Source organism: Armigeres subalbatus, chromosome 2 (genome assembly GCF_024139115.2).
Source record: "Armigeres subalbatus isolate Guangzhou_Male chromosome 2, GZ_Asu_2, whole genome shotgun sequence".
Taxonomy (NCBI): domain Eukaryota; kingdom Metazoa; phylum Arthropoda; class Insecta; order Diptera; family Culicidae; genus Armigeres; species Armigeres subalbatus.
Genome location: NC_085140.1, coordinates 344,488,604 through 344,506,361, shown reverse-complemented (window position 1 = coordinate 344,506,361; position 17,758 = coordinate 344,488,604). Strand labels below are relative to the sequence as shown.

The following is a 17,758-nucleotide window of genomic DNA, read 5'->3' as shown; positions in this document are numbered from 1 at the left end:
AAAAATAGTACGTGAGTTCACAAAAAAAAACATTTTCCTTTAGATTTACGTAAGTTTATTCTATCTTAATTAAATTCTTTTGAAAATTCAATAGTTTGCTCGAAATTTTATGGATATTTAGCAATTCATTCTGCTTTGACCATACACGAACATAGATAACATAGAGCTTGTAGAAATAATTGACGAATTATTTATAAAGTGCATTATGATCAAATTTTATGATTTTGACCACAGCCACTCTTCTCAAATCCACCAGCATGGCTTTGCTGAGTTTCCAGAATATTTGGCGAGATGTCGAAAAATACAACGAAATTTCATACATTCTTAGGAGGATTTTCTGCAATCTGCAAGTCCTGAAATTCAAATTGTTGTCCAAATGTAAAATATTGTACATTTTTCCCTTAGTATAAAAGGGATGACCAATGAATGTTTCGCCAAGGGCGATGGGAGTCCACGCTACGGCTATGGGCACTTCATGCTTGGATTGGATTTTTTTATTGCCTCCTGTATATTTCATATCGATTAAACATAAAACAATGAAACAAAATGTGACAAAACAATACGCTGCCACATAAAGAACAACATTTTCAAAGGAAAAAACAAGTAAAGAATGAAAAGTATGGAGATAGAGTTAATCAACCAAGATCGGGTGGAGCAAGTACTAGTACTATTGGTAATGTTTGTCGACGAGCTTCCGCAAACCCAAACTAATTGTGAGATTCTGGAATATTTTAATCGCAATTAATTGCCAAGGAGCACATTTGAATGCATTGGAAGAACTTATGGAAGCTGTCGACGAAGTTGAAGATTATTTTGTTAGTGAGGATGACATATAAATATGTGAATTTGTATTAAACAGATAAAAATGGTTTAATTATTTCTCCTTTCCTTACTTCCAGGTTATTTTACATGTCTTTTCACTCATTTTTCTTTATTTTTCTAGCCCATCTCTTTTCTGAAAATAAAAAAAAACAAAGAACCACTCTACACCATTCTTACCCTCTCACTTTACCTTCTTCTCACTAGTTCCAATTAGTCGTACCCCTGGTTTGCGTTATCTTTAAGATATATTATTTGAAATTGCGGTTCTAGACAAACCTGGTTTGAGAAAATATGAATTTCTAAGAAATTATCGAAAGGTTACGCGATTTTCAAAGGCTAGTCGCAAATCATCGAAAACGATTTCTATACAACATGTTTACAAACAAAACAATAATATGAAAATCGCAAGGAAATGAGTGAAATATTTTTGACCGTTTGTTTGTATGGAGATTTCCCATAGTGAAAAGGTATAGAAGTAAAGATAGAAACAAAATTAACCTAAACCGATCATCTATTTTTCTACGAGGCTCACAAAAGCGCTCAATTATAAAGTCTATGCTAATTATTCGCACAATTTTGCTTTCGTGTTTTCTTTGTTTGTTTATTTACGTCTTAAATAACAATGAGCCAATTTTTCAAACGGTTATTTAGAAAAGTTACATATTACATCTATTAATAGGGACCTAAAACAATTTAATGATTGAAAAATGATTTCTACACAATTCTAACTTTGAAAACGTTTTGCAGTATAATGGTGTAAAATGCCCCCATCGGGCAAAACAGCGTTACACAGAAAATTAACCAAAAAAATGTGTATATGTACTACATTGATGAGCGAATATTTTCATTGCCATTCAATTTTAATTATTCGTTTCCGAGTTGTTATGAAACGTTGTAGCGAAATTCTTTCTTTTAACTGAATTTTGGCGAATTGCGGTGTTTTAAACATTCCCGTTCAATCCGCCAAAGTAAACAAACAACCATGCGTTCACTGTTTATACATAGTTGAGCGTCAATTACTTCATAAGACGAGTTTGTACAGTCCCATTTAATTCCACCACTTAATTGTACTTTGACAGATACGTATTTCGACCTCAACAGTAAGCCAGACTCGACTCGTCGAGTCAAGTACGAGACACTGAAGACGACCTTACTGTTGAGGTCGAAATACGTATCTGTCAAGGTACAATTAAGTGGTGGAATAAAATGGGACTGTACAAACTCGTCTTATGACAAGTGAAGACATTCCACTAAAAAGCTCAAAATAATTTTCTTAACAAGACTATTCACCGTTCCTGAATAAGCACATGCCTTTGGATCATATGTTCCTGGAGCTACAAGGCCATTTTAAGTACTTATTAAACTACAACGCTTGGTTCTATACAGATACATATTTGATTATTCAATGACACCTGAAATGAAAGTAAAATTAATAACCATAGTATAAAACAAATAAGAAAATTTCAACTTATGTGTAAATTCTTTTGTTGACAGAGAAATGAACAAATCAGTTGATATCGTTGGTAACGGGGTAAATCACCGTCTGCTTAGAGTTTAGACCAAAATTTCAGTTCAGTTTTTTTGAAACAGTTCTTGTCACACTATTAATAGCATAGGCCGAGTACATTTTAGCAGAAGTTAGTATGAATTATTGGCAGTGGCTGATTTGCTACTCGCCGCTTCCACTTCCAGGCGCTATCGTATATGCGAAAATAGCCAGCGAAAGTTAACCGCAAGAAATTTGTATGGCGAAAGACATCTAACGCGGATTTTCTCAAAATTAGGAATTTTTCATGAAAAACTATTTGGTACCGGTTATGTAGGAAGGTGTCCGCTACTACGCCTACCAAATATTTTTTCGATGAAGGTGCTTAATTTTGAGAAATCGAACCTTAGATGCCTTTCGCCATACTGATTTCAGAAAGTTAGCTCCTTGTGTGCCGCTGTAAGTACGCTCAAAGTAGGCGATTCATTGTGCCCGTGCTATCAAAGCATTCATCGCTACAAACCACCACGTGGCGATCAAATTTTCAAAATTATCAAAGTAGCTTTTTTTGCTACAGGTATCTTTTTCTTAGGCGACTATCTGGCGCTTATTTTATGTTGCGTCGGAAATGAAGAGTTGATTTTTTTATGCGCGGTACAATATGTTTGAAAGAATAGAATGCTTAGCCCGATATCTGAACGATGAAAAATTTAGAAGAAAATACCAAATTTGTATTGATAATAAATTTTGTTACTATTCAGTTATCAATAAATCACATGATTGATAACTCCCAATCAGGAGAGAATAACAAATTTATATCATATTGTGTTACTGAGCTCAACAGTTTTTCTAACATAGGCTGTTATAAACTTGGTTCAGGATGTTGTTAAAATAACTAAATTTTCTAACAAAACAATGAAACATAACTAATTCTGTTATAATTTTGTTAAGAAAAAATATGATAATAATTGATCATAACTCGATTATATCAACGGTTGTTATAAATAACTGATGTTGTTACAATCATGTTATAATCTTGTTTTGCCTTCCTAGTCGGGTAAATATCAAGATGATAATGAGGATAACTAATAGTGTTATCAGTTTGAAATCATTTCAGTTATCTGCTTTTGCTCGGGTAGCCTCACCCTTTTTACGTTTTGTGTTTGGCCCATGTCAAACGCGCCAGAAAGTCACAAAAATCTAGTTATTTTAAGAATGATATTATGATAAGTTTAGTACACTTTTTATCTGTACGTTGAGCTGATTCGGTATTTCAGCTTACACGGGTTGAAACATCAAAAAACTCAATAAATCTTAAGGTAGACCACGCTTAAAAGTAGAAAAAAGTAGAAGTTTGTTAGTTTACGAAATCGAAATGAATACTCACAGACTGAAATTCATTCGGAAATTGACAGCGCGCAGTCGAATATGCATATGTTACGAAGTAAGGTGTCAAAGAAAGCCGATGAAATGCACCAAAACCAACCGATTTTTTAAAAACTCTGGTTGGCAGTGATTATGGAAGAAAGCTGGCTGTGTCATTACAATCAGATTTAGTTCGGAAGTTAGAAAGTGCTTGTTCAAGGGCTGGTTTCAGACTGCCTGGTACATTATAACCTGTCAAAGGTCACTTTTACTTTTACGAAAACAACAAAAAATTGCACCAAAATATCATAAAAATATCAGGTTTTGCTATTAACAAGAACAAACTAATAGCTCAAGATATTGATAAGTTCTTGTTAATGGCAAAATCTGATATTTTAATGATATTTCGGTGCAAATTTTTGTTATTTTCTCTTGTTATTTTTACTGTTATTTCAAACAAGTTCATATCATGTTTTGTTATTAATATCACGTTTTACTGGACGTGATATTATCAATATCACCGGTAATGGACCCCAAAGTTCCGGATTTCCAAATCTAGCATGTATTAAGTTTTTCAGAACAAAATCATAGTAGATGCACAATGAAACAATCTCACCAAATTCGTTCTTTTCCGCGTTATGGGACTGAGGAAAAGAAGGCCACTTCGATCAGAACGATTCATCCAGGTACAACAATGGCTGCTTTTCTGGTCGCGTGCGTTGAAATTGCTTCATCGAATCTGATTCCGATGCACGGGTAAATATCAGATCTTAAGATTACAATTATAAAACAAGAATTTTCCAAAATAATATCAAAGCGTTCTATGGAAAGAAATACAAAATTTCCATAAATAAATCAATATTTGCAATAAACAATTACAGAATTTTCCACACATTTTTTTTTTCATAAAAGAATATTAATTTTCTACAAAATAACCAATAAAGAGCAATACAAAATATGAAAATTTCATTAACACATTACAAAAAAGCAATGAGTTTGATAAAATTTTCCATGTTATGTTCCACGCTTTTAATGAAGCGTCATCTATAAAAAATACCTCAGTTTTATTGCTTTTTAATTTTTCTTCATGGAAAATTTCATATTTTTTTGTAGCTCTTTGTTGATTTTTCCGTGGAAAATTTTTAATTTTTTGTGGAAACAAATATTTATTCTGTCGAACATTTTGTAATTGTTTATTGCTAATGTTGATTTTTAATGGATATTTTTGTAATTTTTCCGTTGTATTTTTTATGAAAAATTCTTCTTTTATAATTGCAATTTTTGCTTTTAAGAGTACTAATTTATTTTTGTTTTGTGGAAAATTTTGCATTATTTGTGGAAATTTTATATTCATACCCTAATTTTTTATTTTCAATTTCTTATTTTTTATGGACATTTTTTTAGTTTTTAGGGGAAGTTTTTATTGTAGTCCTACAAAGCAAAACCTTGCTGAAGGTGGCTGGGTTCGATTTCCGACTTCCCTGGTCATAAATGTATCATCGTCTTACCCTCATGATATACGTATGCAAAAATGGTAACTGGCTTAGAAACCTCACAGTTACCAACTGCGGAAGTGCTAATGAACAATGAGTTGCGAAGCGGCAATGTCCCAGTGGGAGTTGCAATGCTAATAATAAGAAGAAGAATACCACTTTATTGTGACGGTTTCGGCGAGGAAAACATTGACAATTCGATAGTCTGTCATCGCAGAGCAGACAATTTTCGAGCCCGTACTGCACAATTTGAACAGATAGTGAATCTGTTTTTTCACCAGCTTCCTGCGTTGCAACAAAGGCTGAGTAAACATTTTCCATCGGCTAGACCATCGACGCCGCCATTGGATTCGGAATGTAATCCTTCTGATGGAATAATACTAGCTTCGAATTAACAATCACGATTTAAAATTGCTGTCTAATGCATTTGCAATTGATTGATGCAATACATCAATGTTTCGTAATCAGCAACAACAACTTCGAGAAAAAAATGAAACCCCCTGAAGATTACGACTGAAGCACTCTTTGATAAGGAACAAAGTTGCTATAAGCAGCCGCCAAAGACAGAACCGAGGCATACCCATTATTGGGGTTATATGATAATTCACAAACGATTGTTAAATGCTATTTCCAGAATGTGTTTCAGTATTGAATAATATTATGGTCACTTGCTCGTGGTGCAATGGTGCAATAGATAACTAGTAACTAGAACACGTTTCCCCATCGCTATCCGTATTTGCTTATATTTTTAAGGACATAGTGACTGGAAAAGGAAGTGCTAATTAAGATAGGGTATTCTTGTTTGCTTGACCTTCTCTTTTACATGAGAATAGCACCAATACCACTAGGTGGTTTAATCTGAGTTATTATATTGACTCAAGACATTAGTGGGTTGTTCTCAGATGGAAAATCCATTTTAAGCTGGTATAATCTCAGGTAAATACAATACTGTCCCCTAAGATCAAGGATTTTGTATATAGATGGTGTATGAACCATAAATTGTCGGTTCCATTACAAGAAACTGACGACAAAGTTGTTCTTATTTATCTAGTGAGTTATAAAACGAGCGTTATGGCAGACAGAAAGGAACGATAAAGTATGAGCCGTGGAAGTAATGACAATGAACACAAAAACGCATCCAAACAATACCCTCCAATCTCATATAAATCATGCTTTACTCTCATTACATCGTCCAACTGGAACACGACAGACGCGTAGCCTCGTGTTCGGTAAACAACTTTTTTTTACTGGAATTTTTTAAAAAGATAATTGCATTTATGGTATGTACAGCCTCCATGTGGAATTTTAACGAAATTTCCAACTCTAAATACGCCTTCGCCGAGCCAAGGTTCGAACCAGGACACCCTTCCTTAGTGTAGTCCTGTCGTACTGTCGCACATTTTACCGAAGACCTACGGAAGACCCCTTATCTATTGATCGAATCTATTCCCGTCGCAAACCGGCACTTCATAATCCACTTAAGAAACCCTGACAGTGTCATCCGGGAAAACGCTGTTATCGTGATTCACGAGTTACCATTATTCGTTTGAACAGATGGCCATTGCTCAAGTGCATCTTGCGACTGGAAAATAAATGCCTGTCCACTTTTGAGTAGGTCTGGATTGAACGAGATTGAACTATGTCATGTGTGTTATCATATGTGATAACGGCAAATATTTTCGCGGCCTCAATTTGGCTAAATTAGGGTGGCACAAAACAACATTGAATATTATTCAAAAGAACTTACTAAAATCTGTGTAATAACTGGGCAAGTACGAGATTATTAGATTATTAAAGGTGATGGTGATGATGATACTACCATCCATTGTAACAAGAATCCTGCCTATAGTACTGATCATATCTGACAAACGATTTCATCTTCTTTATATTATTGTTTGTATTGGATCAAACTCATATATAAAGGGCCAACATGGATCGGGTGGTTCCATAAGTGTTGATGATAATTAATAATATACACCAACGGTGCTCAGACAACAATAGGTAGTCTGAAAGTTGCGTTATACCGTTATATTAAATTTTTCAATTCAGATAAAATTAATCTATCAAGCTTTCTTCTATACTTTGAAGATTTTTTAGGCTTTTTATATTTAGATCTTTAAAGGTTTCCGATCCTCTTGAAAGAAGGCTTCCGAGCCTCTTCGAATGAGGCTTCTGAGCCTCTTTAAAAAAGCTTCCGGTCCTCTTGAAAGGAGACTTCTGAGCCTCTTGAGGGGAAATTCCCGAGTTTCTTGAATGGAGGCTTCCGATCCTCTTGAAAGGAGACTTCCAAACCTCTTGAAAGGAGGTGGATAGAATTCACAAAGCATTTGATTTACTGATCGCTTGCGTATTATGCATGTACAACACAAGCTTTCAGAATAAACAATATACAATAACTAAGCCTTTATCAATATGTTTTTATTGGAATTGTAATACAGTAATATCCCGATTTAATCACCATGAATCATGAATTGTGGGGTGATAAAATAGGGCATGTGACAAAATCGGATTTTTTTTCAATTTTTTATGCCTTGGAAAGGAAAAATGCGTGAACGAAGTTAAATTTTGTCAAAAAAGCTTACAGAACCATTCACAGGTACTCAAAAGTCATTCATAAGAAACCACAGGCAAAAATTTATGGGGTTACAAAATGGGGTCGAAAACGTGATAAAATCAAAGGTAAACAGAATCGGGTCAACACTGTATCAGCTTCATTACGTATTTTTGTTCGAGGTACTCCTTGGGGCTAGGAAGGTCAAATGTACTACAGGTTGAGAACCGCTAATAGTTGCAATGGAATTATCGTACCAGTTTGTTTTATGCGTAATAATTAGATTCTTATACAAAAATGTAAGTTTCTTACACAGGTTTATTAAGAAAATTTAATTAACCAATTCAAGCCGGATTTTTTTACACCTCATTTCAATGTAATTTTTGATTATATGTACCAGTTCTAATGGGGGCATCCGAGCCTCTTGAAAGGAGGCTTCCATGCCTCTTGAAAGGAGGCTTTCGAGCCTCTTGAAAGGAGGCTTTCTAGCCTCTTGAAAGGAGGCTTTCGAGCCTCTTGAAAGGAGGCTTCCGAGCCTCTTGAAAGGAGGCTTCCGAGCCTCTTGAAAGGAGGCTTCCGAGCCTCTTGAAAGGAGGCTCTGAGCCTCTTGAAAGGAGGCTTCCTGAGCCTCTTGAAAGGAGGCCTGAGCCTCTTGAAAGGAGGCTTGAGCCTCTTGAAAGGAGGCTTCAGCCTCTTGAAAGGAGGCTTCTGAGCCTCTTGAAAGGAGGCTTCTGAGCCTCTTGAAAGGAGGCTTCCGAGGCCTCTTGAAAGGAGGCTTCCGAGGCCTCTTGAAAGGAGGATTCCGAGCCTCTTGAAAGGAGGCTTCCAGGCCTCTTGAAAGGAGGCTTCCAGGCCTCTTGAAGGAGGCTTGGGCCTCTTGAAAGGAGGCTTCTGAGCCTCTTGAAAGGAGGCTTCTGAGGCCTCTTGAAAGGAGGCTTCTGAGGCCTCTTGAAAGGAGGCTTCTGAGCCTCTTGAAAGGAGGCTTCTGAGCCTCTTGAAGGAGGCTTCCTGAGCCTCTTGAAGGAGGCTTCTGAGCCTCTTGAAAGGAGGCCTGAGCCTCTTGAAAGGAGGCTTCCAGGCCTCTTGAAAGGAGGCTTCCGAGGCCTCTTGAAAGGAGGCTTCTGAGCCTCTTGAAAGGAGGCCTGAGCCTCTGAAAGGAGGCCTGAGCCTCTTGAAAGGGAGGCTTCTGAGCCTCTTGAAAGGAGGCCTGAGCCTCTTGAAAGGAGGCTTCCTGAGCCTCTTGAAAGGAGGCCTCCACGGCCTCTTGAAAGGAGGCTTCCGAGCCTCTTGAAAGGAGGCTTCCGAGCCTCTTGAAAGGAGGCCCCCGAGCCTCTTGAAAGGAGGCTTCCGAGTCTCTTGAAAGGAGGCTTCCGAGCCTCTTGAAAGGAGGCTTCCAAGCCTCTTGAAAGGAGGCTTCCGAGCCACTTGAAAGGAGAAAACCCGTAATAAGTGTTGTTGTCTTCTTTTTCTTCTCTCTTCGGACAGAGCCGCCTCGCAGCAACTTCGAGGTTGCTAAGGCAAGTTACCATTTTTGCATTCGTATATCATGAGGCTTACACGATGATACTTTTATATCCAGGGAAGTCGAGACAATTTCCAATTCGAAAATTGCCTAGATCGGCACCGGAAATCGAACCCAACCACCCTCAGCATGGTCTTGCTTTGTAGCCGCGCGTCTTACCGCACAGCTAAGAAGGGGATTGTTGTAGATACTCTAATAATACTGTAACCATCTATAATGTTATTATGACGTTCCTAGGAGTTGGTGGGTTATCGCACATCTTCTTGTTGAATGTTCAGGCTCCGTCTCATTTGAAAAATTAAACTTAAAATTGACTTTTCAAGAATTAAAAAAATACCTTTTAGACCAAATGATTTGTTCAGTCAAATGGCGTACTCGGTCAAACAGCCTTCGGCCTCGTGGTCTTCGGCGTTCAAAAATTATATTTCAACGAGAACTTTTTGGGGTTTCAACGGGAAGTTTTACGGAAATTCCTTTGGTATTTCCACTCGAAGTTTTTCTTCGTTTTTACGGAGTGCTTTTTGAAATTTCAACAGGAAATTCTTTAGACCTTTCGAAAAAAAAATTTTGGAGTTTCAACGTTATGCTGTAAGGATATCAATTATGAAATTTTACTCGGAAGGTTCTGCGGACTTCTACAAATTTGAATCGGCGTGGAAAATGATAAATCGCAGCGTGACAAAATTTGGACGGCGGCGCGCCGATGCAAAATTGTCGGCGGCGGCGTGTCAAAAACTGTCGGCGGTGGCGGCGTGGCGCGGCGGCGCACACCTCTACTTCCGAGCCTCTTGAAAGGAGGCTTCCGAGTCTCTTGAAAGGAGGCTTCCGAGCCTTTTGAAAGGAGGCTTCCGAGCTTCATAGAATTTCACTTCACTGTTTGTGGTTGTCACATTATTCCTAGTATAATTACTGTATCCAAAACTATTCATGAGCTCAGTCACAACATTCTCAGAAGACAAGCGGCGCTCCGTAAGTTCAGATCTTGAAGATATGTATTGCTGAGAAAGCATTCCAATTGGGTTTGGCCATACTTCTGAATTGAAGACATCTATAGGATGTCATTGACCTGTCTATCAAAAGCAGGTTACAATTTTCTCAGAATCATAATTCAAATAATTTTGAAATCATAGATGTTTTGAGAATAGTGTAATGCGTCGATAATGATGTTGCTGTAAAGTGTCCATATTGTGATGTCCCTTAAAGCTAACCCAACTCATAAAAATGGTGTGGACTGCGCATATCTAGAATATCAAGATCTGCACTTAAAGGCAGCTTGAAGTGTCGTAGATACTCTAATAATGCTGTTAAGTGTTCGTAATTGTAATAGGATGTCGCTATTGGCCTTGCGAGCAAAGGCGTAGGATTGCCAATCCGGGACGCGAGTTCGATTCTTGGTCCGGTCTAGGATGTTTTCGTGTGGGAAACATTGTCGACTCCCTGGGCATAGTGTATCCATTGTACATACCCATGCAATGGCGGACAAAGAAAAGCTTTTAATATGTCACTGAGAAAATGCTTATAGAATATTAGGTTGGAAAGCAGGCCAAGTGCCAGTTGAAATGGAGAGCCATAGAAGAAAAAGAAGGAGAACTTGATGACACTTTGAATTGCTGTAGATACTCTAATAATACTGCAAAGCATAATGGTATTATGACGTTCCTAGGAGTTAGTCCAACTCATACGAATGGTGGGCTATCGCACATCTTCTTGTTGAATGTTCAGGCTCCGTCTCATTTGAAAAATTAAACTTATAATAGTCAGTTCAAAATTAGATATCAATGAAAAATGATTCGATCTGTCAAAAGTAATCTCGCTCTGCCGGCAGGGTTAATCCAATTGAAATGTCACCCTTAGAGATTTGAACTTAAGAACAGTTGGGATTGTCGTAAATGTGTGAATGTCTTGGGATTGATAATACTGTAATGTGTCCATAATGGTATTGTAATATCCCAGGAGCTGATCCAGCTGCTTTGCCCATCTTCGTGTTTATTCTTTAGAACATCGAGATCACAACTCAAGGATAGTGTGGATGATCTAGATCATGAACAACTTTGCTGAATAAAGCTCCGCACTATCTCTTCAAACCAAATTTTGACAGCTGATTTATTTTATTTAATATGTGACCCACCCGTAAATTGAGAGATATGTGACGATCCATAAAGGCTCCCCCAGACCTAAGCGATATCATCGCCGCGACGCACATAGGGGTATTTTACCAATCTAGCCGGAATAAACTATTTTATTTGTTGAAACAACTTTTTGGTTATTATGATATAAAAACAGGTTTAAGGATAACATGACCTTCATATACACCGAGCTCACTTTTTACGCGGTTGATTTTCATCAATTTTTTGATCACCTCAAATTCCACGACTTTTTCAATTTCACCTAATTTTCCCTTGATTTTTTCGAGCGATAAACGTGAAGCTATATTAGTTTCAAGTGCCAAAAACAACCAAAAACAAATTGCGTAAAAAGCGACCCCAGTGCACCGTATAATAAATATGTGACTGTATGTAGAATCTGATCAAAATGCTAATTGATGAGGGTGCAGAGTGCAGATTTCCCACGTGCGTGGGTGAGTGAGTAAGTGAGTAACTGAGTGAGTAAGAAGGTGATTGAGCAAGTGAGTGAGTGAGTGAATAAGTGAGTGAGCAAGTAAGTGAGTAAGCGAACAAGTGAATGGAAGACTATCGTTCATTAGCGTGTGAATAAATAAGTAAACGAACGCTATAAACCAATAAATGAAGATATAATCATATGAGAGAATGAGTGACTACCTAAGTGAGTGAGTGAGTAAGCGAGTGAGTAAATGAGTGAGTGAGTAAGTGAGTGAATGGGGAAGTAATTAAGAGTAAGTAGGTGAATGAGTAAGTGAGTGAGTAAATGTGAGTGAGTGAGTCAGTAAGTGATTGAGTAAGTTAATAAGTGAGTGTATAAATAAGTAAGTTAGTAAGAGAGTAAATGAGTGAATGAGTAAGTGAGTGAAGTAAGTCCGTAAATAAGTGAGTGAGTGAAAAGTTCACCAGATGATGTGGAAAACTTGAGAGTGAGAAAAATTGAATGAACAAAGGGAACGAGGGATTGAGTGAGTTAATAAAAAAAAACTAGTTAATAAATTAGTGAGGAAGTAAGCGTGTGAAGTCGTGAGTGGCTGATTGTGGGAAGTGAGTAAGCGAGAAAACAAATGAATGATCATTTGAGTAAGAATTAAAAAAAACGGACGAATTGATCAATAGGTGACAAAGTGAGTGAGTGAGTATGCGAGATAATATGTGTGTAAGGATGCTGGGTCATTAGGTCGAAGGCCGTTAGGCCGAAGGTCATTAGGTCGAAGGCCGTTAGGCCGAACGGTCATTAGGACGAATGAGAACTGGGAGTGATAAGTGAGTAGTGCGAAGTGAAGAAGAAGTAGAACGGAAGAAGAAAACAGAAAAAAGGAGGAAGATGTAAAAAGTAAAAAGGACTTGAGTGTACTTTATCATTCAATTTAATCATGTTTTACTTAACGTCTCAGTACATTGTATGATAATTTTGTTTTAATCCTTTTATTTTATATTATTGTTTTGGAGTCATTCACAAATCACAACCTTCCTGGACGCCCTTTAGCAACTTTCCAAATACCAAATAGTAACAGAAAGACTTGTATTGAATTGGATTTATAAAGTGAATTTAACATTAAAGTTGTGAATAATCGATAGTCACAGATACATTCATTATGAGTCGTTTTATCCCATGTTCCCCAAGCGTAATACGGATGATTAGAATCTCGTAAATATGAGAAATATTTTGTTATATACTATCATATAGTTAGTCGACATCTATACGCTTAGAAAGTGAGATGGTAAGTTCATCGCACCTGGAAATAACTTGCATTTCACAGAAAAATCTCAAATTGTATCACAACTTTCGAGACCCCGATTTTAAAATGGCGCAAATTTGCGCAAGATTTTATTTCGGGATTACAAAATATGGATGTATATCTAGCGGCTATGTACTGAAATATTACCGAATATCGCCGAATAACGAAATGCCAGACCAATGAAATTGTGAGTTTTTCATCTTTTTTTATTCAAAAGTAACAACTATTGATTGCTCCATATATCTCACAACAATCGATTTTTTCTATGAATTAAATATGTATGGACTACTATATTACCACCATTGTCACCGTCCGTGGTAATAATGTGAATTAAGGTTATACAGAATAAACACCGACATAATTAATTTCATGCAATGAAAAAGCAAGCCTCAGAAATTAAAATGTTAGTTAAAAACCGCAAAGTTTCAAAGAGCGTAGCTGTCAAAATATAATTGTAAACAAGAAAATTTATACAGATAGCAGGTCCCACACTATTCAGCTATTTTTTACATATTTTTACACTACGAAAAAGCCATTTTTTAAAAATCAACTTTATTCCGGCTAGATTGGCAAAATACCCCTATGTGCGACGGTGACAACTAGTCGCCGCGATTCTATTGTTGGGTCGCTGCAGGCAATGTTGTATTTACGCTTCCATATTACCGACGACAGAATCGCGTCGCGACTGTCGCATCACGTGTGTTTGGGGGAACCTTAATACATTTTTATTTTTTTCATACGAAAAGTGTGACATTCGAGAAAGGAGTTGAAAATGGTTTATTTTACGTAATCATTTAATCTTCCCTAAGATCTACATACATAGATTTGAATAGGTTCTTATACAGAATTGTAAAAAAAATCTGATAAACACTGCATTGGTTGGGTGTAGAGAACTGAATCCACGTAATGTGTGAGGTACCATGGAAGAAGCCAAAACATTGATTGATTGGAGCCTCTTCCCCTACTTCCAATCGATCCAAGCTATTAGCCCGGAACGCATTGACTGAGATCTGATTTTCAATAGTAAAAAAAGGGGGAATACCAGATGCCCACCAAGTGGGTAACCAAATTGGAAGTAATGCACTGATGAAAGGAAAATGCCAATACACCGTGTTTGTCAAGCGAGTCAGTCTCTTGGCTAATTAGTTAACACCTTAACCACGCATCATCTACTAAGAGACTCTGGACGAAAAGCATAATACGAAGAAAGATATTTTAAAATAGACATGCGAAATTTAACGGTTTATACTAATTAGTCATCCTACTGGAATAGGCCAATCACGAACTTGAGCGATCACCACAGCAATGTGATTGTTTTGTGATTCATTACAATACTGCAGTTAAAACTGATAACGTATACATTTCATTATTTGTATATTCAGTCCTTTCATTCATTTGGTTGCATATTTGACATTCGCCTCTGACTCATCTAGGCTGGACATAAAAATCTTGACACATTAGTTATGCTGATAATTTATGTGACCCTGGGTCTTATCGCAAGTTCTCTTTTCCACCCCACCTTCTAGATTCGTAATTGACGAGAACATCAACGATACCGGCATATCATTGTTTGCGATTTTCGATGGACATGGTGGCGAGTACGCAGCTGATTACGCAAAAACGGTGCTGGTGCGGAATCTAAACTTGAAACTGACACAATCGTCGCATATCGCTGCGGGAAAATCAACAGTTTCTAGCGGCCTCAAGGACACCAAAGAATGCATCGACAGCAACAAGGAACCCGAGGACGAAGTAAACGAACGGCACAAGCTAAACTCGAATCCCACCACCACGCCTAGTGCGGCCGCCAGTGGTGGTGGCAATTCGTTGACCCAGCGGCGGCAGAGTTTTCGGAAATCCAAGACTGAAGACATCGTAGACAAACCTAGTGGTAATGGCAGCGGAGGTGGATCCAGCAGTGGCAACACCAACAATGCCAACCAACAGCTGGAGACCGATCTGCTCAGTAAGTATATGGGCAATCCGTCACCGATTAGGCAGATTACGAAGGAGAACTTACTTAATGGGACGACGGGTCAGCAGACTGCTAACTCGAAGCCCAAAACGTACGAAGCCAAGTGCTACGTGCAGAATGGAAGTATTAACTTCGGCAAGATCATCACCGACGAAGTGCTGGCGGCCGATTACGATCTGGTGGAGATGGCAAAGAAAGTGGTAAGTATTACTTCCTTCTACTTACTCTTATTATTCTTCACTTATGCGGCAACTGTCCCTAGATAAAATCTGAGTTTATTTGTTCATACTAGCGCAAAATCCTCGCCTTTGACATTCTGAGCGAGCGAGGTTGCATGCGTGATCACGCGTGTGAAGAATGTTGAAATGCGTGAAAGTCATCATCAGATTACCTAATCGGTAAAGGCAAGGCATTACCAGATGGCGAGTTTATTTACCGTTTCGGATAAGAAATTTTCCTGGACAGATAGTATGTTAGTGTTTGCTACTCAATTCTTGTAATGGTTGGCATTGAAAGATTTAACACCAAAGGGAGGATTTTATACAATTTTGTTGAATGGCGTTTCGTCGAATGATATTTGATTGAGAGGACATTTTGTCAAAGTAATGATAGGTAGAATGGTCATCATTTACGAATTATGGATATGAAATTTATACTGTAATTGTTCATTATTGTGTAAATATTTGGTAAAAGAAAAGTCCATGATAAGAATAAGAAAATGTAGGCTGCAATTGACTTTCTAATGTTGTCGAATTCGTATCAATGATCATTTTGTATATTGAACATGAAACAAGTATTCTAGTTGTCATTCGAATGAATTGTGTTTGGAGTTGTCTAGTCCATACTTTGCTTATCATACAAAACTAATTAGGATGTATGCATCCGTTAATTATGTGTTAGCCGTACTATAGGATTCTCTAAGCCTCACATCTGGTATGTATGTGGGGAAAAAACTATGAAGAGCAATATGGGCATCCTCAAACCTAGTTGGAGAAACGATCCCGGATCGCCTGTTGGTAATGGAAGCATTTCCTTTGACTTCTCACATCTTTCGTTACAATGGCAGCAAGCCACGTGTTAATCAGATTCTCAAAAGTTCAACTCCTCGAAAGAGTGGTCAATACCTTCCGAAGACGTTTGTTTTGAATAAACTGGATCGTGTGTTTTGAAGCAGCACTTCTTAATTTTACGGATTTGCATGGCGGTGTTTCGAGTTCCAGTCACAGTATTCCCACACTGCTTTCCTTATCCAAGTTTTAGTACACACCACAGGAACAGTAGAGAAAATATTATATAGATGTCCGGGAGGTTGAAGTTTCCGTACTCTCCGTTAAAAGATCGGGCACCGACCCGTAACGCTGGGTAGACACCTTTACGTGGTGTGTTACGGGGTAAGATCTACCACGGTTGCATTGCCAGCTACAGGCAAATCCTAACCCAACGTAGGCCATGTCATGTCTAATGCCTTTTCGACTAAAGCGTTGGCGAAGGTTTTGGAGTTTTTTTCGGTGATAATTTGTATTCGAAGGATTCGAAGAAAACAAGTGAGACGTCTGTTTCTCTGTGTCTAAGGAGTTTTCACAAGAAATCCTTCGGATTTTTCACAGGAAATTCTACAGAATCTACGAACCGTTTGACCAAATGACTTTTTTGGTAAAATTACCTTTCTGTCAGATCAGAGGCGAGCCAGCGACCATTTCGGCCAATGGACCATTTCGGCAAACGGTATTTTCGGTCAAGTGACCTATTTATTTAAACGACTTTTTCGACCAAATGACCAATTCAGCCGAACGATATTTTCGGCCGTATGTTCGTTTTTTTTTTAAATTGGTGTGACCATTTCGGCTAAACGACATTTTTGGCCAGATAGATTGCATTTGAATGATAAATTCAGCCGAACACCTTTCGACCATGTTGGCCTCCACCCAATCGCTCTCTTCCGTCGTTCGACCGAAAGTCATTATGCGGAATCATTGTTCGAATGCCACATGGTCGATAGCATGTTAAGCCGGAAGTCATCTAGCCGAGGTGCATTTACCCGAAACATTTATTATTATTAGACATTCACCCAAAGTAGTATTTTGACCAGAAAAGTTGTTTGCCCTTAAAGTCATTTGACTGAAAATGCTGTTTAGCCGGAATAGTCGTTTGGCTAAAAATGCCATTTGGTACAGCTAAGCTATTCGGCCAACCGACTTCTTCAGCCAAAGGAACTGTTCGGCCGAACGACATTTTCGGCCGTATGTCCCTTCTGACCAAATGTCATTTTCGGCCAATTGTGGCCTTTGGCCAAATGGCTTTCTGACAAACGAACTTTCTTATTTTTTTGTTGAATATCTTGTTAGGTTTTCGAAATGGACAAACTGTTACTAATTTTGCGAAAAAAATCTTGGAAGGACTCGAGCCCTCAACCTCCTGCTCTCTAGATAAGCTTGATAACCGCTGCACAGCAAGACCACTTAATGGTTCACTTTGCGGAAAAAGCCATCAGAATCCCAACCAGCCTTGGATGCTTTATTTTTTCAATAGCCACATGTGCTTTACTGTTGTATATCCAATCCACAGATGAGTTGAGTATATCAATCGGAAAGTTCTACAGAAACTTCATTGAATCTTCAGAATTTCCACGGAAAATTCTGTGGACTTCTATAAATTTGAATCGGCGTGGAAAATAATAGATCA

General features: G+C 37.9%; 1 protein-coding gene across 5 annotated transcripts in view; it reads left to right on the top strand.

The window, feature by feature from the left end:
- The window catches only part of LOC134212878 (protein phosphatase 1L), a 143,409-nt gene that overhangs the window by 115,820 nt on the left and 9,831 nt on the right, over positions 1-17,758 (top strand). For all 5 annotated transcript variants that reach the window (XM_062691146.1, XM_062691143.1, XM_062691145.1 and 2 more), the window contains exon 3: positions 14,628-15,276. In XM_062691146.1, coding sequence (XP_062547130.1) covers positions 14,628-15,276 — 649 coding nt within the window. The remainder of the gene's footprint in view (positions 1-14,627; positions 15,277-17,758) is intronic.